At 44.7% G+C, this 25,874-nt stretch overlaps 1 protein-coding gene across 1 annotated transcript in view; it reads right to left on the bottom strand.

Annotated features, from left to right (window-relative positions):
- agrn (agrin) overlaps positions 1-25,874 on the bottom strand; it is a 247,780-nt gene that overhangs the window by 86,873 nt on the left and 135,033 nt on the right. The window contains exon 4 of the mRNA XM_078288305.1: positions 16,112-16,327. Within this exon, the coding sequence (XP_078144431.1) occupies positions 16,112-16,327 (216 nt within the window). The remainder of the gene's footprint in view (positions 1-16,111; positions 16,328-25,874) is intronic.

Below are 25,874 nucleotides of genomic sequence, written 5' to 3'. Positions count from 1 at the left end.
CTCCGTGAAATGGTAGTCGTTAAAGCCGAGGCTACAGCCGCAGCTGCCAGGCCGAGGCGAGGAAGAGGAGGAAGACGAGGGGGGAAGCGCAGTGATCCTCCTCGCCCGCTGAGAGGGCCCTGTTTGCTTTGTGACAGTAAACAGCATTCTCCTCGCTCTTCTTGATCTCATTAAATAATAGCCCGGGCTCTTTCTCCCCCCCCCCACCCTTTCCTCCGAGCGTAGCTGGCGTGCTGACAGGCAAAGGAGGGGGGGGGGGGGGGGGGGGTCATTGGTAGGGGGCTAGGTAGGATGGGAAGAAGAGGAGAGGAGGGGGGGGCTCTTGATTTGAATGCTAACAGGGGCCGATTTTTCGGTGAAGCGCAGCCTCAACGGGGCGTTAGTGCAGATAAGCCTCCCTTCTCAGACTCAGACAAGCAGGCAAATTGCCTGGGCGAATGTGACCGGTGTAACAAGCATATATGGAACGAGAAAAAAAAAAAAAAACACTCGCCGCAGCAAACTTTGGGGAGTTCTGGCTTGTATTTTCTCATTATTATCATTTGAAAGGTGGTAAAAAAAAAAGGAAGGAGGGGGCAGGGAGCCGAGAAAGTCGGCGGAGGAGACTTCTCTAAATTAGAATGCTCCTCGCCGCCAATTAGATTGCTCTCCCTCACTGGAGGAAGGCTCGGCGAGGTTTAGACTGCGGAGATAACGAGGAAGAAAGATAAGGATGCAGATAGATGGAGAGATAAAGACAAGAGAGTGACACGGAAGCAAAGGCATGTGCCGGCGCGAAAAGAGAGATGCCACCCCCGGTTTCTGAAGACCCAGTAGAACACTTGACATTAAAGGGGCCCTATTAGAGGAATTCACATTTCCCTCTATTTATTTACATGCATGATCAAAGATGATTAATGGAGACTTTGTTAAAATTTGATTTTGTTTGAGTTGTTAAATCTAAAGCTATTGCATTTTACAGGTAGTTTTGGACTAACTCCAGTCAATGCATTTCAACTGGACTTGGATTTGATTGGCTCCCTTCACAAAATAATTAATAAAATCCTTCCAATCAGGCAATTTTGCAGCAGACTTGCCTCATTTGAATTAGAAGAGCTGTACTGTCTGCCAATCGGGTTTCAGTATTGTGACTGGACTGCCTATGAGGACTTATGCATGCGCCGTTGGCATTATCAGATACACGACATTCCCACCAGGACGCAGCACTTGAACGTCGCACTGAAGCACTGAAATCAGGGAAACTGGGATTCAAAACGGTACACAGATTGGCCAAGTTGTGACACAGCTGCTTTAGGGAACATGGCTGACAACCTGTAATTGAATAGTAGCAAACTGCTTACTTAAAAACCTGATAAATCACCTCACGTGTCTCCATTCCTCCTCATCCTCACACAGATACTGATAACAGCTCAGTCGATGGTTTTTGAAAGCAATGAGCAGCCAGACATAAATCATATGCTTTATGACCTCCACTTGGGTTTGACAGATGTGGCTTTTTGAAGGCTGATAACAATGGGGACATTTTTCATCTGAAGCTGCTGATAGCAGATATTTCACGCTGATATTCAATATCTTTAAATTTGACCATTTCCATTCCAAAAACTCATCAGGGTGGAAAAGCCTCTGAAACCGTCATGTGAAAACTGAAACCTTGAAATGAATAAAAACTAAAAAGAACTAAAATGAATAAATAAAATATGCAAAGAAAATACAATTTCTTTAGAGGATTTTGGTTGCTTTGGTCAGGGAGGAACTTTGGGCAAAACCGACCAGCTGAAATCTGATTTTTCATAAAAGGCCAATATTGGACCCTAACCCAACCCTCCAGGTTTGTTTTGATTTTTAACCAAAGAGTACACTGCCAGTCAAAAGTTTGGGGACACTGCATTTTCCTTCATTTTTACTATTTTCCACATTTTAGAATAACAGTAAAGACATCAAAACTATGAAATAACACAAATGGAATTATTCAGTGACCAAAAAAGTGTGAAACAAATCAAAACTATCTTATATTTTAGATTATTTAAAGCAGCCGCCCTTTGCCTTGATGGAAAGGCAAAGGCTTTGGAAAGAAATTTATACATAGGATCAACTTCACTATTTATATTTGTCTAAGAAACTCATTTCAAAAATGTTAACAAAAGCCTAAGATGCAACATTAGTTTACAATAGGTACACCAGGGTTATTCAGCTATATTGTTCAGGGGGCCACATTGTCAGAAAGCTAAGGGCCCGGGGGCCGGACATTTCATTTCATTATGTATGTACACTTTTGAAAACTTTTACTTCGCTACATTGCAATAGTAGTCTAATCATAAATTAAAAAAGAAAATAAATAGGCATTCTTTAAGTAATTAGGCCAAGTGCTTAATTTCATTTTCTTTTTCTTTATTTACACATATTTCTCAGTCCAGTCGCTGTTGAATTGATGATTTTCGGCATCAGCTTTTCTTTACTTCAGCATTGATAGTGACATTGATGATGTCATACGATAATTTGCATATCAATATATAATGCTGTACTTGTTATGCACGCCACGGCGTAGCCTGTTTAAGTGCTGACTCCGCCCACCTGGGCCAGTTTCGGCGTACGCCGGTAGCAATTACACGTGGACCCTATCCTATAGTCCCTGCTCTCAGCGGAGGGAGGGGGGCTACGCTGTGTGTGGGAAGCGCATCAGACCTCTCTGGATTAGACAGGCAAGTAGAGAAAACCGGCATCAGCCGTTCCCATAGTCAGAAAAAGTCGCCAGATTTGTCGCTAGTCGCTTTTGAGAAATAAAGTCGCCAGGGGGGTCTGAAAAGTCACTAAGTCTAGCGACAAAGTCACCAAGTTGGCAACACTGCACCTACCGTACCGGAGTATGTAGAACAGGATCTAGTTTACATTACACAGGAGCGCTCTGCTGGTTTGAAGGATTTATTGTGGCAAAAATGTCCGTTATTCGCGTGATTTTATTTTCTTCAGGTTTTACATTTAATATATTTGTAAACAGAACTGATCGGCGGGCCGGTGTGACTTGATTGGCGGGCCGGAGTTGGCCCGTGGGCCGCCAGTTGAATAGGCCTGAGGTACACTTAATGAAACGACACAGACGACTCCAGAGTAGGTAAAAGGGAAAGAGTGGCTCCTAGAGAAGTGGGGCGGACTGGGGAGGGGGAATTACAGTGATCCTTTCCCCCTCTCCTCTCATCTCCTGGCAGCCAGCAGACAGCCAGGCAGGTGGGTAGTACTGTATTACTGAGGCCTGCTGTCTGCCGCGCTTTGATCCAGTGTTTTGTGCTGGAGTTTATTAATGCTTCATTAGGGCTGGGGAGCTGTCAGCGCCACGCTGGGTTCGCTTGACGCTGTGCCGCCACAATGCCAGCAGCAGCCCAGATGTGTGTGTGTGTGTGTGTGTGTGTGTGTGTGTAGGGAGATACCGAGTGTGTGTTCATATGGAAGTGCGCGCATACAGAAAGACTTTGCGTTCAGGTGCGTTTGTGTACGAGTTTGCGCGCATGGCTGTTGTGTGGGTATGTTTGTGAGTGTGTGTATGTTTGTGAGTGTGTGTGTGTGTGTGTGTGCCTCCTGTTGTGCTGATAGTGATAAGGGAGGGAGCAGGGGGTTGAAGCTAATCAAATGCACTGATGCGGGGGTGGGGGGGTTGGCGATGTGTGCTCTAATCAAGATACCCCCCTATCACTGGTACGGGGAAGAGGAGAGGGAGAGAGGGAGAGAGAGAGAGAGAGAGAGAAAGAGAGAGAGGGGGCATAAGGGGGCGGGAGAGAAAACAAAACAGCAGAAAGCCAAGATGGAGGGAAAGGAACGAGTGATCCAACCTATATCCAGTTCATGAAAGCTTTTGCATTTGCTCTCTCGTTTGCATCCTCTGCCGTTTTCCGGTTTGTTTGGAATAAACAGAAGAAGATGAACTGGGTAGTTAGCATGAGCAGTGATAGCCACCATGGCTGAACAGACAAAGAAAAGAGAAACTCAAACTGCATCAACAGAAAATCCAAGGAGACAGACATCACAGTCCCGCCCACACTGTTTGATTGACAGGTGATCTCTGGGAAGTGCAGTGCAGAAACACTGCAGCGATGAGACAAAATGAAAAAACGAAGATGAGAAAGTTGAGAGGATGGCTCGGGACGATCAGAAAATAAACAAGATTTAACCAGACAAGATCAATAAAGAGAGCGATCCAAGAGCTAAACACGGACGGGAGCGTGCAGCCAGACACGCAAAACCAGTGATGAGGAGCAGAAGGCGGGGAGGCAGGGAAGGCCAAAGGATTAACAGTCCTGTACACCTCTCCAACATGCAATCCACACACACACACACACACACACACACACACACTCACTCGCACACACTCTTCCTCCGCTCTCTGTACTGTCGGCCCAATAGCTGGGAGATGATTCTCTCTGTGTTTGATGTAGTTCTTCAAAGGAGCTCCATTTGACTGCAGCTGTCGCTCTCTTTTACATGCTTTGCTGTTCGCACTCGAGGATGGAAAATCGACCACGAAAAAAGCCCTCATCGCGCTGCCGGCAGCAAGTAGCGGCGTGTGTGTGTGTGGTGTGTGTGTGTTCGGCGGCGTTTGTCTGGACAGAGTTGAACCCGAACGTTCGCGCAATCCACGCGCTCGAGGTCGGCCCGACAGGCAAAGCGGCGTTTGCGCGACACATAAAGCTGACGTTGAAGAAATGTTGGGAGGGGCTTTGAAGGTTTAAAGTGAAGGGTTTCATCTCCAAAAGCTTCACATCTTATAATAGAAAACAACAAATAATGCGCTACCTGAATACGACGAGGTCACGATGTTGCCAGATCTTAAGATTCCAAACTATTCGAATGCTTATTTCACAGACTGGCTTTCCTGCCGGCAGTCACTTTTTGTAATTGCAGGTGTGACTACTTTTTTTTTTTTTTTTTTTTTCTAATGGCAGATATCTTCCGTTTGAAAGACGCCGCCGAGCGCAGCGGGGGGATGAGGGGGTGGGGGAGGGGGCTGCTGGGACGGCTGTCTGGGACGAGACGAGGGCCCACTTATTCCGCCGAGTGGCAGAAAGGAGACAAGCCGGGATTAAATCGCCTGGATGTGGCATTTATGTAAACAGAGGTAGAGACACGGGGGGTCTTTGAAAGGACAAACGGCTGATTTCCCCAAAAAGCACGTCGACGGATATCAAAACCCGCATTTAGAAGAACACACTTTGGAGAGTTACACTTTTGGAGCTTTGCAAACTCTCAAGCTGTCGTAACACCAACAGGTTTATCTACAAGTGTCAAAAATGGAGACAAAACCAGACTAACCTGTAGGCCTCACAGCCCCTTGAGAAAAACCGTCCCCGTATTGAGATTTGTTGTCTCCCGTCCCGTGTTTTGATTGGGATTATGGATTAAGTATTACGCCTTTCCAGATGGACAAAGAAGATCTTGGTGCCAAGACGCAGTGTCAGGGAACCTCCAGCCAGAGCTGCTATTCATTTCTCAGTTGTTTACCTCACGATACGATTCGACACAAATCTTTCCAGCGATGCCATTGGCTGCTAGAATGTAAACAACAATTGTACACATTTGTACAACAAAGTGTAAATAGTATAATTTGGATGGAGAGCTTGTGAAATTGTGATGGTGAAGCGTGTCATTTTTGATTACTACAGCAGAATAAAATATCGCGATTCATTTTTCTGCTCCACGATACGTATTGTCACATTTTTGTATCGCAATATATTGAATTTCGATATATCGTCCCATCCCTAATAAACCGTGATGCTTTTATATTTAGAGTTCAACACAAGGCACCCCTGGATCAAATGTATTGAGATGAAATTGATCAGACGTATGAAATGCCTTCATCACTAAAGCTTCTCAAAACAGGGCAAAACAACATACATTTTAGTTTTATGCATGCATAAGTAGCCCATAAGGAGAATAAATCTTAGCATAGCATATTCCTTCGAATTAACTTCCTATTTAGAGTGACACATTCAACAGTGTGATCCCGGCCTTGGAAAGAGCGAAGCGGATCCATGTGGGCTAACTGGTGCATACGCCCCGAGTCTCCTTTCATTAGCTCCTGATTAAAGCACCAGCCAATGGTGGTGGGGAGCCAAAAATCGGCGCTGATGTGCAGCGAAGCGTCGGCTAACCATACTTGGCCTTTGCCATCGGCGCTGGTAAATGAGTGATGGCTGCTGGGCGCAATATGCCGTTCAGTGCTTAATCAGTCGATTAGTTGTCGGTGCCTGACGCACACACACAAGCGCACGGGCACATCTGCATGAAGACACAGCACACACTCACACACACACACACACACACACAACACGCATGCATGATAAGCTCAATGAAGTATGTTAAAAGTGAAGAGAAAGAGCGCTTAGCAACAAGAATCTGGTAGAATACCATTTTAGCAATCGTACAAAAAAGCAATAAGTTCTGTTAATTGACAACTAATTCTATGTCTATGCACACACATTCAGATAAACTCCTTAAACCGGGCTGCTCAGTTCAGTCCTGTAATATAGGAACCTGTTTAACACGACAACAGTTCAATTTATCTGTTTTGATAAGCCTCTCTGGGAGACAGGAGGAGAGAGTAGGAAGCTGAGAGAAGCAGGAACTAGTGACATTTATTCAGTGTAAATAGTGGATGAAAGTAGCAAGAACTGATCCTCCTCTCTCTGTGGGAAACATTATTACTATAGAGGCAGGCAGTGGGTGTGTGTTACTGTACTTGAGGGGACCAATTTGAGGGCAAAAAATAAGAAAATAAGGACTTTTGGGAGAGAAATTAGGGTATTTTGGCCCATCCTCACTTTGAAAGGATGTCTGTCAAGTGATTTTGATAAACACTAGAAAAACTGATCTGTTAAAGTCATAAAGAAACTGCATTTTGAATTTTGGAATTCAACGTTTTTGTGGTTGAAACAGGATGTCAGGGTGTTTTTTGTCATTTATTGTTGGTGTATGTTATGAAATAGAGAATTAGCTAAGAAGGTGGGGAAAAAAATGATTTCATTGTGACTTTAAATATTATTGTGTCACTTAATTTTTCACTTTGCTCAAGTCCCAAGTCTTGAGGCACAAGTCTCAAGTCAATTCCCAAGTCTAAATGTAGATTACCAAGTCAAGTCCATGTCATTAATGTCAAGTCTCAAGTCTAAATGTAGAACACCAAGTCAAGTCAGAACAAATCCAGAGTCCAGTATCAATCTAATATCTTAAAGAAAACTAAATATCTAGGACTTTTCAATGCAATATGGTTTTAATAGGATAAAAACTTGGTAAGAGCATCATGAGTTTGATTTCTATAATCAGTTTCAACTTCAATAAATTCAAGCATTCCATACAAATTCAGAAAACAGAATTTAAATTCAGTCGTCTGCTGGAACAAATCTCATCACTTTCAATCTGAGTCATTTACACAAACACAAGATCTCAAGTCAAGACTTTAGAAAGTCAAGTCTCAAGTCTCAAGCAATTAAAACTGTGACTCGGGTCCAAGTCATGTGTCAAGTCACTATGTGAACGCAGCATTAGAGTCGGGGGAAGAGAATAGCAAGAATAGCAACACTAACATGAATGTGTGCCGCTTATGAAAATGTATATTTTATACGTTGCTTTGGCAAGACCATCTCTGATAAACACTCATGCCAATAAAGTCGCTGAATGGAACCGAACTGATAGAGAGAGAGGTGAGTTTATATAAGGACATGTGTCTGTATTGTCTGATAGCTGCACACACACACACACACACACACACACACACTCATCCGCTTCCATACACACACAAGAGGAACGAAAGCAAATAAAGAGGCGAATAAGTATTCTTTAGAAATCGGGCTCCTGACAGTTGTCACCATTGTTGTTCCACACAAATAAAAAATAAATATATATCCACTATTGTCTGCTGAGCTGGTAGTTATCCTCATTTTAAACACCCGCTTCGCTTTTCTCTTATTTTCTCTCCTTTTCGTCTCTCTGACAGCATAAGCAGGGAAAAATAACAAATAACTATGTATTATTCAGCAGAAGCCAAATGCATAAATACATTAAAAACGTCTCAAAACACAACCCCCTTGTCTGGTATTAAGCAAGTGTGCGCGGATATGGATGTGTGTGTGTGTGTGTGTGTGTGTGTGTGTAAGCGGTGTTAGCCCGTGGGTCTTAGAGAGGTGAGAAAGAGAGAGAGAGAGAGAGAGAGAGAGAAAGAGAGAGAGAGAGAGAGAAGTAAGGATTTGTCTTACAAGTATTAGCGGTCGGATGACGAGTGGAACGGCGAGGAGAGATAGATACAGGATTCCAGCAAAGCCCATTATCATCTCTTTTCTTTCTGTGTGTGTGTGTGTGTGTGTGTATGCGTGTGTATGGGGAAGCCGATAGCGAGTATATGTATTTTCCAATCGGCTTGCAAAATGCCTGCAGAGCATGTGTGTATATGTATGGGGGTAAAAATACAGAATCATTTACTGTACACACACACACACACACACACACACACACACACATACACCAGCGCCGGACTGTCAAGTTCTGCATGTTATGGTTATGAATACCAAGCAACAGTCAATGCCCCAGGGAAATGAAAGTGCGAAAACCGAGTTATTTACGATGACCTCTCGCCCTGTGTGTGTGTGTGTGTGCGTGTGCGTGTGTGCGTGCGTGCGCCTGCTTAAATGTGTTCAGCAATCACCCGAGAGAAATTAGATTACGCTGTGTGTGTGTTTGTGTGTTACTACTGATGAGACCGGCAGCAAGAAAACAGAAAAACACAGAGAGAGTTTGTGTCTTAAAGAAGCCAATGGAAGAGAAGTGATAGAGTGAAAAATAGTGTGAGAGAGAGAGAGAGACAGAGACAGAGAGAGCGAGGAGAGCGTGACGGAATTATTTTTGCCGAGTCCAACAGCGAGCACATGAAAGAGAAGTGGAAAAACAGAGGCAGAAGAATGGAGTGAAAGGGAGGGAGGAGGGGGAGGAGAGAAGGAGTGAAGGAGGAGGAAGGAGGAACAGAGGGGTGAGGGAGGGGAAGAAAAGGAGGGAAGGAAGAAGGAAATAAGGATAGGGGGAAAGGAAGAGAGGAGGTATGGAAGGAAGAAGGAAAGGAAGGAGGGAGGGAAGAAGGAAGCAAAGCGGGAGGAAAGGAGGGAAGAAGGGAAGGAAGAAGGAAAGAAAAAGGGAGGGAAGGAGGGAGGGAAGAAAGACAGAAAGGAGGTGAAGATGACACCTGCCCCCTCAGACTGAACAGGTGAATGTTGTATCTCTATCAGCGCTTTGGCAAAACCAAAACTCATTTTCCACCAGTCTACCTCTCTTACCAGCTCCACTGTCACCAAGGGCAACCGGGCGTGTCACCGGGGAAACGACGAGCCCGCCAGAGGACGAACGGAAGAGAGGAAGTGGAAGTGGAGGGGGGTAAAGGAGGAATAAAGGAGGTTGGCTTTCGTCTCACGTTTCTCCGGCGCCGGTGGGGAAAAGATGGTTTGGTCTTGCAGGCTTTTGGCCCTGCTAGAGGATAAACCAGGGCTTTCCCAGGTCCTGACCAAACACCTTAACAACCAGCCTAACTAGCAGCCAGGCAAGAGACAAAGAGTACAGCCGGAGTTAAGAAAAAAAAAAAAAAAGGCCGGGAGCTGAGGCCAAAGACGGCTTTAGGTTCTCTGGGAAGGAAAAAAAACCTTGCTCAACAGCTAGTTCAGCAGCAAAGAGAAGGAAACACATTGAAAAGAAATTGAAATATGGCGATTCATTTTTCTGCCCCACGATACGTATTGTCACATTTTCGTATCGCGATATATTGAATTTCGATATATCGTCCCATCCCTAATAACCTTTGATTCCGTCGGTCAATCATTTCCTAAATGGAAATTAAAGAGACATGACTAGATATGGTAGATATGGTAGGCGACATTCATGAAGATATATTTTGGACAATGGAAATACATTTTCTTCCTATGTGCTGATATATCTGCAAGTATATCCAAAATAGAGTCGCATCAAGTAAATGCTGCATTGCTCCTCATGGCACTAAGCTGAATCATATTGTATTCTGTCAGATCAAAAAATAAAAAAGTCAATGCAATCGCAGCTCAGAGATATCTTTCCTGCCGAGTCGCTACCTATGGATCACGATTCATATCAAATGGGTCTAAGGAGAGATTTTCCTATCAGGACTAAAGGCATGCAGTAAGGTACAGCAGACAGACAGGCAGACAGACGGCTGGTTTTCTGCTTTGGCTGTGAGGAGTGAAGAGTCTGTCGGTGCGGGAGAGATAAAAACCCTCCTGCAAACCGGAGAGAGGGAGAGAGAGAGAAAGAGAGAGAGAGAGAGGGGGAGAGAGAGAGAGAGAGAGCAGACTGATGGGGCAGGAGACAGCGGGCTGTGTTTATGGCCGACTCTCCACAAACACACACACACACATACACAATCGATCTCCAGCATTGATCACTCCCTCCAACCCCAGTCACCCCCCCACCCCAAACACACACACACCTCACCTTTTTGCATCACTTGTTGCACCCTTCCAAAAAAACCACATAAAACTAAAAGAAAAAAAAAAAACAGAAAAGTCTGTGTTCCACTAGAGTGGCCACTCAAAATGAGTTCTGTAGCACTTCTCTGGCTCTCTCTGGGAAAGGGGAGTGTATTTACCACTCTGCTCCAAGTCCAATATTAGGAGAGCCAACATGGCGCACGTTCCCCTGCCACACACACACACACACACACACACACACACACACACACACACACAGGCTACCCAAATGTCTCCCAGGGTGTCGGGCTGAACCAGAAAGTGCTTCTGCTGGCTATGTTTCACTCTCTCTCTCTCTCTCTATCGGAGTATTTTCTTCCTCCTCTCATCCTGCGTGGCTATCAGGCGCTCCGGCAGGGCCAATTTAAACGCGGCCGCCTCCTTTTAATTCTGATAATATCTGAGGCCCATTATCCGCTCGCCGCCGGGGCGCCTGACCGCCTGACCGCCGGAAACTTGACCCCCGCCGCTCCCAAATCACCCGTCTCAAACAAAAGGGGAGATAATGAAGAAGCCGGCGCAGAGCTGGGCTGAACCGTGAAGGGCCGGGTTATGTGAATATTAGAGTGGAGCGCCGGGGGCCGCCGGGGGCCGCCGGGGGCCCGAGCGTCCGTGATCTGTGGGTCTTTCTCTTGGCCTCGAGAGGGGACTTACACCGTTACCTCGGCACTTAAGCTTTGTAATAGGCGGTTCAGTGTTATGAGCTTGGCGCTAAATGAATGTGGTCGCATAGAGTAAAGGGGATTTTCCACTGTGGATCTAAACTGAGCTGAGCTGCGCTGTAGGGATGGGACAATAACCGGTGTTACTATATATCACGGTGAAAAACTATTTTTTCATGCCCACCGTGATAACCGATATTTTCCCCAAAAGGGTTCGTGTTATAATAAATTGTTATATTCATGTTGCTGACTAGGTTAAAAGTGGATCCAGGTCAGCAGCACTTTGACTTATTTTAGATGCTGTTATTTGGATTTTTATTTGTGTTGTTAAAACTATCCGTACAGTTTCTATACACGAAAGGGAAGAGGGAAAGGAAAGAGCCCGAAAGACGGAAGGAGAGAAGTAGGGAGGAAGGCAGAGAGGGAGCAAAAGGAGTGAAGGGACCGAAGGAGGGAAGGAGAGCAGGAGGGAGGAAAGGAAAGAAAGAAAGAGGGATTTGATTATTTGATTTATTTTAGATGCTGTTATTTGGATTTTCATTTGTGTAACTATCCTTACTATGAGCTAAAGCAGAATTTTATCATTATGTTTTTTAAGAAAAAAGTTAAATGTCTTGTGATTGATATAATAAATTAATTTTTAAGTAACTGAAGCATATTATAGTACTGGTTTTTAAGTTTTTATCTTTTTAATTATCGAGATAATATTGTGTATCGTGATAATTTTGGTCAAGATAATCGTACTATGAAATAGTACGATTTATTATTTGTTTTTTACTTATTTTGTTATTTATTACTGTGTCTTTAGGGGAGAACTTGCATTGTCTGGGCACACTTTTATGTAAAATTCTATCTGTTTTTTAGTTGCATCTCCGTTTTCTAGTTGTATCTGTATCTCTGGTATTTCCTTTTATTCCTATTTTTTATTTATTTATTTAAATGTGGTACTTTTACATCACTGTCTCTCTGGGATTTATTGTATGTAAAGCACTTTGTAAACATTGTTTTTAGAAAAGTGCTATACAAATAAAGTTATTATCATATTATTATCAGTTTAACTTACTATGATGTATATTCTGAATTTCATATCATAAAGATTCATGCCAGCCTATATTAGGTGTATAAATTCTATCCCACAAATAAAACGGCTGGTAAACTGAGTTTAGGTGACACTACGCTGTATTCAGGTCATGTCATATTTACTGTAAATACGAGCTGCAGCTGGGAAAAAACTATCACATCATGAATTGCAGAAGTGTATCAACAAAGCAAACAAATAGGACAGCAAATCCACCGACGACAGCAGTCCAAAATAATACAAATCAGTTATGTTCACATGAATACAATCTACTACTTACAAAAAAGTGAACAATGTCTTCTGCAGTTCGTTAATGGTTGATTTCAAATTCATAAATACGTAAAACCTCTGATGTGGGCGTCCCAGTGAGATAAACACATGAACGCTTTCAAGTTCTTCCATCTCACTCTTCCGCTTCTTCTGCTAGGATGTGAACGCAACACCACATCCCTGCTTTATGTGCAGGCACACCCGTGCAGCCGGTGCATCGTGGAGAACGCACACATTAACTCAAACTGCGCTCAGCGCTGACAAAACACTCCGCGCGACTCCTGTCCCTTTGAAAAGAGGATAATCTGCGGGGAAAAACTTCTTTTGAGAGCGCGCTCTTGAGAGCCGGAGAAAACTCCCGAGTTGATTTGAATTGGACACGGCGTTTCCTCAGAACGCCGGCCAATTCACTTACCCCAATGAAAACCCCCCATTCAAATCGAACGAGTCAAACGAGGCTTTGCACAAAAGCGGCCAATCCAACCACCCACACTATTCTTAAAAGGTAAAAGCTCTCTCATTCCCTCCCCTCCTTCCCTCTCTTCTCCTCCTCTCTCTCTCTCTCTCTCTCCACCTCGCTCTCCCTCCATCAGCCCAGACAACTCCATAATCTCAGTCGGAGTGACCTGTCGAGACCCTCTGTACCGGCTGAATTTATTGCAGGCAGAAAGAGAATGAGAACCTGTCACTCGGCTTCCCCTGACCTCTTAACACTCACACACACACACAAGCATGCACACACACACACACACACACACGTGCAGACCAACGTGCATGTGTACAATCCTGCACCTATGCTTCTAAAATGTACACACTGACTGATTGCAGTACAGTACAACCGCACACACACGTGTGCAGACACATTCATACACACACTCTACTCTTCTGATAAGTAGTTTAACCACAGCTTATGCCTTGGCTGAGCTTTTCACCCCCTCTATAAAACCACTTCCTTTGATTCTTGGGTCAGCAGCCCTTCCTACTACTGTCTATTCACAGAAGTCATTTCACCGCATGTGGGAGGGTTTTCAACAAGGCTGTTTCAATAAAAGCAAAAGGTAAATAAAACCCGCAGAATGGGTGAGAGCAAGCTAAGAGGTTGGCAGACACTTACCAGCGACTGCCGCGCGGAGTTCACCGGAATATATAGTACAGTGTTGAAAAATAGCAAAGAGGAAAAAAGGAATTAAGAGCGAGGACGTTTGGGGACACTGTCTGATCTGCAACACTGCTCATTTATCGCTTAAGGTCAAAGCACAATATCCTGACTTCCACATATTCAAACTCATTGGTGGCCTAGAGTTAGAAGAAATTCAGGTCATCTACATCAGTACCTAACAGCCATGTGGAGTTGGTGGTGAGATTTGGCGAGCGCTGGGCAGATCCTGCCAATCAAAAGAATGTCTTCAACCTTTGTAATGGAAGTTCTAGCTCTAGCAAAGTCTGCTCTACGATAGCAAATTGTGAACTGTGGCTTCTACCTACTGAATAATCTGGTAGAAGAAGAAGAAGATTTGTCTGGATAAATTGTCCAAACAATACTCCATTTGCACGTGGCATTCATGCATCCCAGGTAATCGGATTTTGGGGAGATAGAGCAAAAATGCCTAAGATCCAGGTGTAAAATGCACCCAAGATGCGTTGGATCTGGATGGAGGTGATCAGAGAGTGTGAATATCCAATCCACATATAGCAACTACGGGAACAGAAATAAACTTCTGTGTGCGGATCGTGCGAAGAAGTGCGCGCAAATCAAACAGGTGGCAGATTGTAATTTGTACATCGGAGACACATTTTAACGTCAGGTCACTGTAATCATATCTAGACACAATCTGCATACATGTTCATACCAGGTAGAAAGGGGGATTAACACACTGACATCCCATGAAACCAAGCGGTGCCGAGAGGTTGTGCCGACAGGGAGGAACAGTCAGGGTGCCTCTTGCTGTTGGCAGCAAGGGGAGCTGGGTAATTATGGTGCTTCTCCCTACGCCATCATTACAGCCCTTGCTCTACCTTTCTCTCTACTGTTCTCTCACTCTATTTGCCTCTGTATTCCTCTCTTTGTGTTTTGATTCCTGCCTTTGTTTCTCTGCTCATCGCTGTCTCACCCCCTCTCTCTAAATGTTTCATTGCCCATTCCCGTTTCGATATTCTCTCCCTCTTTCTTCAGATCTGCTTCTCCTCTCTCTTCTACACTGTACCCTCTCTATCCCTCCTGGCTTGCCTCCATCCGTTCTATCTATGCCTTTCCACTGTGCCAGCGGTGTCCAGTCACCAAGCTGGTTATTAGTGCCAGGCCCCAGCCAGCACTGCAATCAGACCCCTGGAATTAGCAGTGGGCCCACCCTGGCAAGCAGGCGAGGCGCTGACGAAACACCACATTGTTATTGTGGCTGCTGCAATGTTGCAGCTTTGGCAGGCGTCCGCCCATCCCCTCGGTGTCCTGGATCTTGATGGGCTTTGCTAAAGAGAAGCAATGAGAGCTAGGACTATAGGCACCCACCAGGGGCCAAGGGATATAATACACATTGGATGGCTACCAACGGGACCAGTGGGTGGCACACGATTTGTTGTTTGTGAGGGTGCAGGTGGCGCTTAAGCGGTGGGAGTGCAGCCATATTGGAAAGACAATAGATTGGACATAATGGGGACTTGTTTTATTAGTAGGGGATGAATACAGGAAGACAGAGAGGAAGACAAAGCCTGTTGTATTAGGATGGGTTGTAATAGAAATCCATTTACTTGACAATAACAAGCGACTTAGTGCCACTCAGAGACTTGCGGCTTTGTGTTTGGCTGGCGGAGAGGCCATGTTAGCCTTCTGTCCCAAACATCAAAACACTTGGGGGGGGGGGGCTCGCATCCAAATCCCATGTCCTATTTATATTATTTCATCTCAAACCTCCCACCAAGGCAGACATTCACCATGGTTTAAGCCGTTAAATCACTACATTTCACAGCGTTTCAATTCGACTCTGCCAGCAGTAATGGGGTATGTCAGACCTGGGTCATATTGCTTCCAATGGTCTTTCTGAGATTGATTGATCTTGTCTGGATCAAAGGAGCCGACTCGATCTGTCAAAATGTTCAAACCCCACAAAGACTAATAGAAACACTTTAAATAGCATGCATTAAAGGAAAGGATTTCAGGAAATAGAATTTTTCAAAGAACGATATGAATCCGTTCTGAAGTCTTTGGAAAGTGGTGAACAAATAATAATAATATCTAAGCACAGTAGATGTACAGTCAAATCCACACAACCTCTACTTTCTTCAACTATGAATGTATACAATATTCAAATTCATAGTCTTAAGATGATGGGAACTGAAAACTCTAACTGGACGTTCTATGGTTCTGCCTCTGAAGGATTGACTTGCCTCTTGACATGCACTGCGAAAAACACCCATCTATAGATATAATCCAAGTTTCTAACGCAATTTCAGTTGTTTTGGGAATTTTTCTAGACGCTTTATTGAAGACAATTCTCAAAACATAAGTGAAATTACCTCATTAGTTTTAAGAAAACTAAGATTTTCAGACTAATGTCTTTATGAATATTCGGTGGGTAAGTACTTACAGCAGGGTCCCTTGCGCAGCACCTTGATGCGCCGCTGCGTGTTGCACTGGGCCTTCTCTAGCTCGCACTCGTTGGAGTAGGTGGAGGAGTCTGAGCCGCAGACGGGCGCCACCACCGACGGACAAATCACTCTCTTACACACACACTCGGCCTTGGCCGGGTCGGCCGGGTCGCGCTCGCACACGGCGCCGAAGCCGCACAGCATCCCTCTGCAGCCTGCCGGGGAGAGAAGAGGAAGAGGAAGAGGAAGAGGAAGAGATGTTAGGGTTGATGTCTGTAAAATCGGATCATGAAATCACTGTCGTAATATTGCTTTTGGTCACAATTTCAAGTCCAGTAAGTTCAAAACCCTGATGACCAAGACCACTGTTGTGTAGCTCAGACTTATCTTTCTAGAACTCCAGTTGATGCAAATTTCATTGGAAAGCAAAGGGTCACAATGTCACGATCATAATATTACTTTTGGTCACACTTTCGAGTCCCACATCTTTGCCCACATCTTTACAACCTCTCAGTTGTTTTCATGAGTGTACCAGAGTTACAATGAAAGTTTATGTTCCAATACTACAACCAATAGCCACGTCTGATCAGTTTCATCTCAATAATGCGTGAGCCGTGGGGTCCTTGCGTAAAACTCCCCACAGTTTGCAGCAACACAAAAGCATTAGGGATTAAGTGCGAACCTGGCGTAAAGCAAACAGATGCTCTCAATTCATTCAGGCAGAATCAGTCCATGCATCCACGCAGAGCAAGCACACAGCGTGCTGTTAGGGAAGAGCTCCCTACTGAGGAATTTACTTTAAAAAAAGAGCATCGACTTTATAAGTCTCACAAAGATGGGCAACAATGTTAAAATCAATGCTGTCTACAGGCAGCCAGCAGACACAGAGCCTTGCAGACGGTTCATTTTCACCATCTGAAGAGACGGCTGTCTTTGAAACATCAATAAAGTGCCGTCCAAGAAAACGTGGAGGGCCGACAACATGAGAACAACCCAAGGTTAGCCAAACACTGCAAGGCCTCAGCAGTCCAACAACAACAACTCCTAAGGCTTTGATCCCAAACCTCCCTCTGTCTCTTTGGCTTTGATCAAGCATGAAGCGCTAAACGATAAAGTTTGTCAGAGGCTGTTGGACGCGCAAACCAAACGGGAAGCGTGTATGCTCCTATGTGTGTGTGTGTGTGTGTGTGTGTGTTGTGCGTACACGACATCGACTTACAGAATAATTGACCCGTGTAGTGGCAGCTACAGCTGCTGTGGCTGCATGCCCACATGTGGGCTGTTGGTCAGCCAGCTGGCGTGACGTCCTTGCTTCAGTACTGAGGGGCGTTAAAAGAGATGGCAAGCTCTCACAGGTAGCCCACTTGAATGGAAATCAATGGACAAAGGCAGGGATAAACACAAAAACCCAACTACTGACTGAACCTTGGGGGCCCACTCAAAAAAAAAAAACAGTCTTGGTCAGTGAGATGAACAACCAATGTCACTGCTGAGGATGTGCATGCACACACACACACACACACACACACACACACAGCCATTTCTTATCACTGGTTCCCAGGCTGGGGCTAAACGCAAGGGGGCATGTCCACTTGGACTGGCTGGCAGGTGGCTTTCGCGCTATTGGCTGGACACACACACACACACACACACACATGCACACACATACACACTCTTTGTGTACAGCGTGAACAACTGTTCCAGCATCTGCCTAAGGCATCTCATTCGCTCCTCAGTCTCTCTCCTCACACCACAGCACAGTGTGTGTATGTGTGTGTGTATGCGTGCGTGTGTGTATGGAGCGACAGGAGAGGAGGCTGTTTTTGACTTGCCCACTGTTCCCGGTGGGAGAGCGCCTGACAGCTACCTGAGCTCACTCTCTTTTGTACCGGGTGCCAGGGGAAGTATGTGTGTGTGTGTGTGTGTGCATGTGTGTGTGTGTGTGTGAAGCTATCCATGCGTGCATCTGTATTCTTGACGGTGTGTGTGTCTGAGAGGTGTAAGCATCAGGTGTCACACACACACACACACACACGGCCAGGTGCTTGTATGAAGGCCTTGTCATGGCTGGCCCACTGCTCTGCCTTCACTTCACACCATGCTCTGTGTGTGTGTGTGTGTGTGTTGCTTGTGAGGTGAGAGGCGAAGCCATGCAGGTGGATCGACGAGAGGTGAAATTCAATCGGGCTGTGTCGGACATGTACGGCAGAGAGGCTGTCTGATAGTGTGACAGGGAGAGAGAGAGAGAGAGAGAGAGAGAGAGAGAGAGAGTCAGTGACAAAAAACAGGAGAGACCAAGGTTGAGGGTGAAGGAGAGAGAGTGAGAGCAAGAGAGGGGTGCAGATTAACGAGAGAGAGAGAGAGGAAATTCTTAGTTTTCAATCTATCGTATAGTGCATGTTTTCACACCAAATAATCATCTCAGCATGGTTTGAATGTACAGTCACTGGCCACTTTATTAGGTTAACTGCTCGTTAACACAAATAGCCTGCTCCTCCAAACAGCCAATCATGTGGCAGCAACTCAATATACAGCATGCAAAAATGACCGACTTTGACCGCGGTATGATTGTTGCTTCAGCATCTCAGAAGCAGCTGCCCTCCTGGGATTTTTCAGTATTGCAGTCTCTAGAGTTTACAGTGAATGCTGCCATAAACAAAAAACATCCAGTGGGCGAAGACAGCTTGTTAATGAGAGAGGTCAGAGGTCAGAGGTCAGAGGAGAATGGGCAGACTGGTTTAAGCTACGCTCCAATAACAGCTCTTTACAACAGTGGTGTGCAGAAGGGCATCTCACAACAGACAAGCTGTTGGCCCTTATGATAAATGGGCTATAGCAACAGATGAGCAACCGGTACTAGATACGTGTGCCTAATAAAGTGGCCGGTGTGTGTATACACTGAAAATGCACTTTTGTTTACAATATTGGCAATATTTGTTTCTGATAAAACAGCCATGCCAGTAAAGTCACTGAAATAATTGAGGAAAAAGGACACACTGCAAACCTCACTGGCGGATACACACCAACTGGAGAAAGAAAAATCACAAATCCAAAGAATCGTCAATGCCGCGGGGAGACGGGTTTTGTAACCGGATCTCTGCTACAATGTTTTCCTATGGGAAAATCTCACTCTAGCCTCCAGCGTAGTTGACTGACAACCGCTGAAGGACTGACAAAAGACTGACACCGGAGCTCAGGGCACTGTCAAAGTGAAGGTATCAAGTGTAGGCGCTGGATCAAGTGTACACGCTGCATACTTATGTCTGCACCGCCCCACTTCCTGCAACACCTACAAAGAACATAGCTTACCTGTCAGTCAATGTGCTGGAAGGGACAGACTGCCAACACTACTACCTTGTTGGGGAACTGATCAAGGCTCTTGTGAATGCAAAAATACAACTACAATGCACGCGCACACACAGTCTAAATGCATGCACGAGGTTATGGCAAGAGGTTATGGCCTCAGTAGCTAATTTCACTTCTTCTAATGTGTGTCCTTATCGTGTTTTCAAAATAATTGTGTCATTAACAGGATATAATGGATATATAACGGGGTTGTTTTCATAGTGATTGACAGGTCGCCTGTCCAGTGATCAACAGGTTGCCAATTACAGGCCAATAGTAGGCAGTGCTTTGGCTCTGCAGACAACCCAAATTCCACCCTTTGGCCAAAACGGCCCTTCAGAAGCCTATGGGAGACGTCACACTCACTACATTCATCTTTATTTTTTTACAGTCTATGGATTCAACCTTTAGCCAGTTCATGAAAGCGTTCATATTTGTTGATCTAAACACCCGTTGTCTGGTAGGTTTTTCCCACGAAAAATACACAGGAATTGATGTGTTTTACATTTCTGGTGCCACCTACAGAAACTCAAACTTCATCAACAAAAAATCCATGGAAAAAAGATGTCACAGTACTGGACACACTGTTTGATATGATATGATATGATATGATATGACTTTTATCGCATAAAATTTTATAACTGTCTACACCATAGTAGGGTGATACAGTAGGGACAGTGAAACCTCTCATCAAAACAGTCTTCCTTATATTGCTATTCTCTCATTGTGCTAAGCTTTAGTGAGTGAAACGAGAGTGAAATTAAAGCACACATCACTATGCTGGGGACCCTCTAGTGGTCCCTGGACCCCACTTTGTGAACCACAAACAGATCCCATACAGCGGGTATTTTGTTCCTATTTAACACAGGGGATGCCGAGTAGATAACTGTTGATTGCCCCTCGCACAATTAACATCATAGTCAGTGGTTACAGCATTGAAACAGTGAGCTTAAGTCTTAAGCTTTTTATTGTTGCCATTGTTTTAACAGTGAGGCCAATAAGGGTTCATAATCCAAAGCTGATGTCTGTTTTGCCTTGTCTTTTAATGTGAAATCCATACTGCACTGTAGAGGAGCCATGAACAAGAAAGCTCATTGTCCCAGTATATAGCCTAGTCAATAGTGTAGAATTAACACAAGGCAGTTCATCATTTGTGCAAACACTAGGGATGGGATGATATGCTTATCTCACGATATGATATGCGATTCATTTTTCTGCTCCACGATACGTATTGTCACATTTTTGTATCGCGATATATTGAACTTTGATATATCGTCCCATCCCTAGCAAACACTAACCCTCCTAAAACTGCACCCTTACAGTATAGAAGTAGAGAAGAAAGAAAAAGTACTATTTGATGAAAAAAAAAACATTTACTACGCCAAAGCGATGATTCTGGGACACCATTTAAATTATTGGCTATCTTAAGCCAGTTGCATCGAATATATAGTAACATGAATTGCAAATGGAAATCATCTATGTTCTTGAAATGTTAAGTCAAGAATGTGAAGTAATTAAACATAAAACTTTTCCAGCATGGACATACAGTATATATATTTATCTAGGGCTAGAAGGCCAGACTCCATAGATGCTACCCACACAATAGATGTCCTTATATAGTAATGTGAACAACCATGCTGTTCTACTGGGAAGAATAGGCATGACCTTTTGGGATGCTTTTCTCTCCGTTGAATAGTGAAGTAGTATGCATTTTAAATGTGTGTGTGTGTGTGTGTAATGGACAAAGCTTGCTCTGTGGGTGTGTCCAGCCCAGGGAGTACGCGCCAGGAGAACGACAGTGCAGATTATGAAAAATAAATGCTTTTCTTATGATGGGCTGCATCACACTGTGTGAAGAAAGTAGCACTGATGGCCACTTGGGCCCCGGACCTGAATAGACTGGATTTTCTATACACTTCTTAGGCGCCTTGGAAGGTGTTTGTGTGCATGTGTGTATGAGCACATTTAAGCCCGTGTCAGTTCCAGTACAAATGTGAGCGTTGCGTGAAAGTCTTTTTGAGTGCAATGACATGTTCGTGTATATGTGTGTGTGTGTGTGTGTGTGTGTGTCCGCCGGTCCATGCAAGTGTGTAAGGTAATCTCCCTCCAGCCCCGGGGCGTTAAAAGCTTCAGCTCTGTACATGCTGTTTTATTTTTCCGTTCTAGCCTTAGGAAGCAAATCCCATTGGGGGGGGAGGAAAACAGCATGTCCGTTTTTTTTGCGTTTGTCAAGGCGAACATCTTGTCCAGGTAACGCTTCATCCCGTGTTTGGACGGCTCATCCATTAAATGAGATATGGTGTCGAAGCCTTAAGGAAGGCTCTTGACGTGGCGAGTCGTGAAAGCAAAGGGATGAGCATGGTTGTCATCGGAGCCACGGCGAAAAAATGTCACGGTTTACGAGTTGAAGGAAAGTCTGGCACGGTTCTCTGGCGGGATTTTCCACCGATTCCGTTGCCAGTTCCGATGCTTCAAAAGTCAATACGGGTTTGGAAGATGATACACATTTCAGTACCTTCCTTTAGTGAATCAAAGCACATTTCCTTACGCAATAGAGTATATTCTTGTAACCTTTGGACGTGTCATTTGTTTTTCTGGGCATTGTTGGAAATTTGGAAACGCTTTCAATTTCAATGCCAGTTCTAAACAATATTTATTTTGATGCCTTTCTTTGGTGGATGAAAGCGCATTTCATTATGCAACAGAGTATATTATTATCTGTGTAACATTTGTGCATGTTACTTGCTTTTCTAAATAGATTCAGACTGTGCAAAATTGATTTTCTCAATAAATATGCCCCGAAACGAGTCGTTCCCATCCATCACTTGGAAGCTGTATCTACTCTGAAGAAAATATCCCCGCAGCCTGTGTTTGTGCTGAAATGCTCTATCGGTTTCATTGTTTTGCTGCCGTGCTGCATTTACCTCAAACAAAGCGAAAAGGGGAGAAATGGACTGTTGTGGCGAGCATGAGCAGACTCGGACCCAATAGGGCTTGATGGAATCACCTTGACAAAGCCGAAATGGCTACTTTAGGGATAAGGAGCGCCGCTCTCTGCAGGGGGAGAAACCTGGCAGGTCTTTGAATTATTTCACAGGATTCCAGTTTTATGTTCGACTGGAGAGGAAAGGGTCGGAGCAGGAGGAGGAGGAGGAGAGGGAGAGGGAAGATGCGCGTAAATAATTAACAGTTCTCTCCCTGAACTTTACACGGACGACGAGAATAGCGCCGGAATCGTCGGGAAGGCCGGGCCGGTGAAGCGCAAATGGCAATCGCGTCGAATAACTCGCTCAGGTGAAGTCTGTTTTACTGTGATCCGATTAAATCGCAGAGCGCCGGCTCCGACGCCGACTGACGACCTATTGGCTGTCAGGAATCAGCCAACGGAGGTTGATGGAGGGAGATATTGCTCGGTGGCATCGAAGCGACATCGTATTAATGTTGAATGAGTCTAAATTCATTATGCTCTAGCACTCCTGGGGGACGTCTTCCACTTACTTCCTAATAAAGGGAGCCTTTCTTTTCAGCTGACGCTAAGTAATACAGATGTGTTCCTCGGCGGGGCAGCTTTGGCAAAGCAGTCGCTTAACAGTCCCTCTCTCTCTCTCTCTCTCTGAGTGGGCTGTAGTCTCTCTATCTGTGTTGCTGTGCCAAAAGGCCTTCGCGGTGAGGGGACAGGTTGCTATGGCAACAGCCGGTGATGCAACCGGCACAGAGCAGCTTGCCTCATCTGGTTGGAAATGGAAACTTCCCGTCACGCACACAGGTGGTTTATGTACATATACACAAACACACACATAAATATAGACATAGATATACTGTATATACATAGCCTCAATATGAATCCATTGCCTCCACATGAACCTCCATAAATTCTTGCCAGTACTTAATTTTAATCATTATTTAGCTTTCATTTGCAGTGATTGTGCAATTCTCTTAAGTGCTTTCCTTCCCGCTCGATGCTTTGGGGTGAGAATCTCATTTTGAAAATCTAATTCTCTCCCTATGGCCGTGCGCAATAACAAGGCTATAGGTCTGCATGTGTGTTGTGTAGGTGTGGGGAGCGGCGGTAGAGCGGCGAGGCATTGATTAACAGTAGCAGAGAAGTTGCCTTCCTCACCTGTCGATATCATTATTTCCAGCTAAGAGTCACGGGTCCAGAGGTGATGTACTGTATCGTCGTCACACAAAAAAAATAAAGGAACACAACAGCGGCCGGCCTTCTGTACCTGGTAAAATATCTGAGGGGAAAAAAGCAAACCTACAAGGCCTCTATTGATCTCTGGTTAGTGGCCCCTCGGGGGACCGATGCAGTCGATTATTGATCTCGCCGCAATCATACAAGGCCCAGCGTGAAAAAGAGGAAAACATCTGCTCACAAAGGAACTGCCCACCTTAGCAGCTCAATAAGGGAAAATCGCTTTTTTTTTTTTTAAACCGGTTAAATGAAAAGAAAGAGGCTGGGGGAACGGAACGGAGAGTCTTTCAGAGGACTTTCGGAGCAAAACAACTTTTCTCTTGTCCTTCTTTTCCAACGGCGCAGTTCTTATCAGGGCAGCGGCAGAATGAACAAATTGATGAAAACAAACTGTAAAGAGCAATTCGTTTATTTCTCCACGCCCTTGGCCGCGGTTCTCCGGTTGAAGATGGAGGGATTCGTGCACGCGCTCGCGCTCGTTTCTCTGTGTTTGTGTGTGTGTGTGTATAGGCCGGTACAGTATTTTCTCATTCCCACACATAAAGGGGGCAATCAATTTCCCTCTCCTTCTCCTTCTTGAATGCAACACACACACACACACATGCGGCCAAGCTCCAGTGCCATGACCCGGCTTACACTCAGGATGAACTTATTTACCAAACGGCAGCTTCTCTTCGCCACGCAGCTCGCACAGTTCTACACAACTCCATGCCTCGCAGAGAAAGAGAGATAAAGATAGAGACAGAGAGAGAGGGAGAGACGGAGAGGGAAAAGCTGGGAGAGCATTTATTAGATGAAATATACGAGCGAGAGGAACGGAGGGGGACGGAAGGTTAAAGAGAAAGACGAGAAGCAGAGGGCAAACACCCCGAATTCAGCTCAGTCCGAAAGTCCTCAGCTTAATTTCCTAGTGCCAGATTTCGCCTCCTCTGCCCTGTTCAGTCCTAGGAAGTCACAAGAAACCCTAAGCAGCTGCAAATACTCTAAAGGCAGGCTCTAAAGGACGCTTGTTCTCTGAGTTCATGTCACCTCTATTTCCCGTTTCCCTAGGTTACGGTTGATTCTTTAATCCTCATGCACCCTCACTGGCACAATTAAAAAAAGCCGCAACGAGCGTATACAAATTTGTACACTTTCTATTTCGGGGGAAAGTTCGATTTCGACACAAGAATACCCGACAACTAACCGTACGTTCAGACGGGAAGCGAGGTAAAAAGGTCACAGCCGTTATGATTTGGTTTTGGTTGACATCTTTCTTCAGTTCTTTTTTTAAAGGGGAGGAATGATGAGACGATGTAGATCACTTGAATCACTGCTTCTATCCTTCTGCACCAGGCTTGGCAGCCAGAATCGCCAATGTCTTCTTTGGGTTTCTTTGATTCTTTGGGAATCTAGCGTTGTGCAGATGTCAATGGTCAGTGTTACTGGTCAAAATACCCAATGGACATTTTCCTGCAGTACATACTGGAGGAGGGGGCGGGGTTACAGGTGCCTGGATAGCATCCTGCTTGAACCTGATTGGCTTTCGATATACCGCAGCAGATCAATTTCTCGCTCAAGTTGAAAAGTTTCTTCACCTCAACTTGCATTACTGAGAGCAAAGTCGCATCCATCTTGCGCCATTCAACTCCTTCCATTGACGTTGCATGCGTCGTCATCAACGCTACATTTTTCGTATCGTAGGGTAAAGGCGTTCTCGCAGCTAGCCGGTTTTGAGGAGCAATTTCTTTTTTTTTTATGAACTTTGTTTATTGATTTTTTAATCACAAATTGACAATAATGTTAAAGCGCTTGTGAGTGACAGTGTCATATTATAGTAGTACAGTAGAAAAAAAAACCCAACAACATACAATACATAGCAACTACAAGGAAAACACAACACAAACAGTCAGCTTGGTCATATTTCACATATTACAGTAAACACAATAACCTCACCCATCAGGTCAGAATAAGAATAAATAAATAAAAATAATAAGTAAATAAGATAAGATGGGATCTTATTCGGGGATAACTGGGAAGGTAATTTTCTCTGCATAGGCAAAGAAAGGCCCCCACATATTTTTAAATTCCTTGGAAGAGCCTTTCAATGTATATCGGATTTTTTCAAGCTGTAAATTATTGAAAATTTCTTTTAACCACAGAGTGTGGGAAGGCGGTGTTGGTGATTTCCATCTCATTAGAATTAGACGTCTAGCCAATAATGTTACAAAAGCTATCAG

This window comes from Centroberyx gerrardi, chromosome 14 (genome assembly GCF_048128805.1).
Source record: "Centroberyx gerrardi isolate f3 chromosome 14, fCenGer3.hap1.cur.20231027, whole genome shotgun sequence".
Taxonomy (NCBI): domain Eukaryota; kingdom Metazoa; phylum Chordata; class Actinopteri; order Beryciformes; family Berycidae; genus Centroberyx; species Centroberyx gerrardi.
Note: the sequence above shows the minus strand (reverse complement) of the source record. Positions and strands in the feature narration are given on the sequence as shown.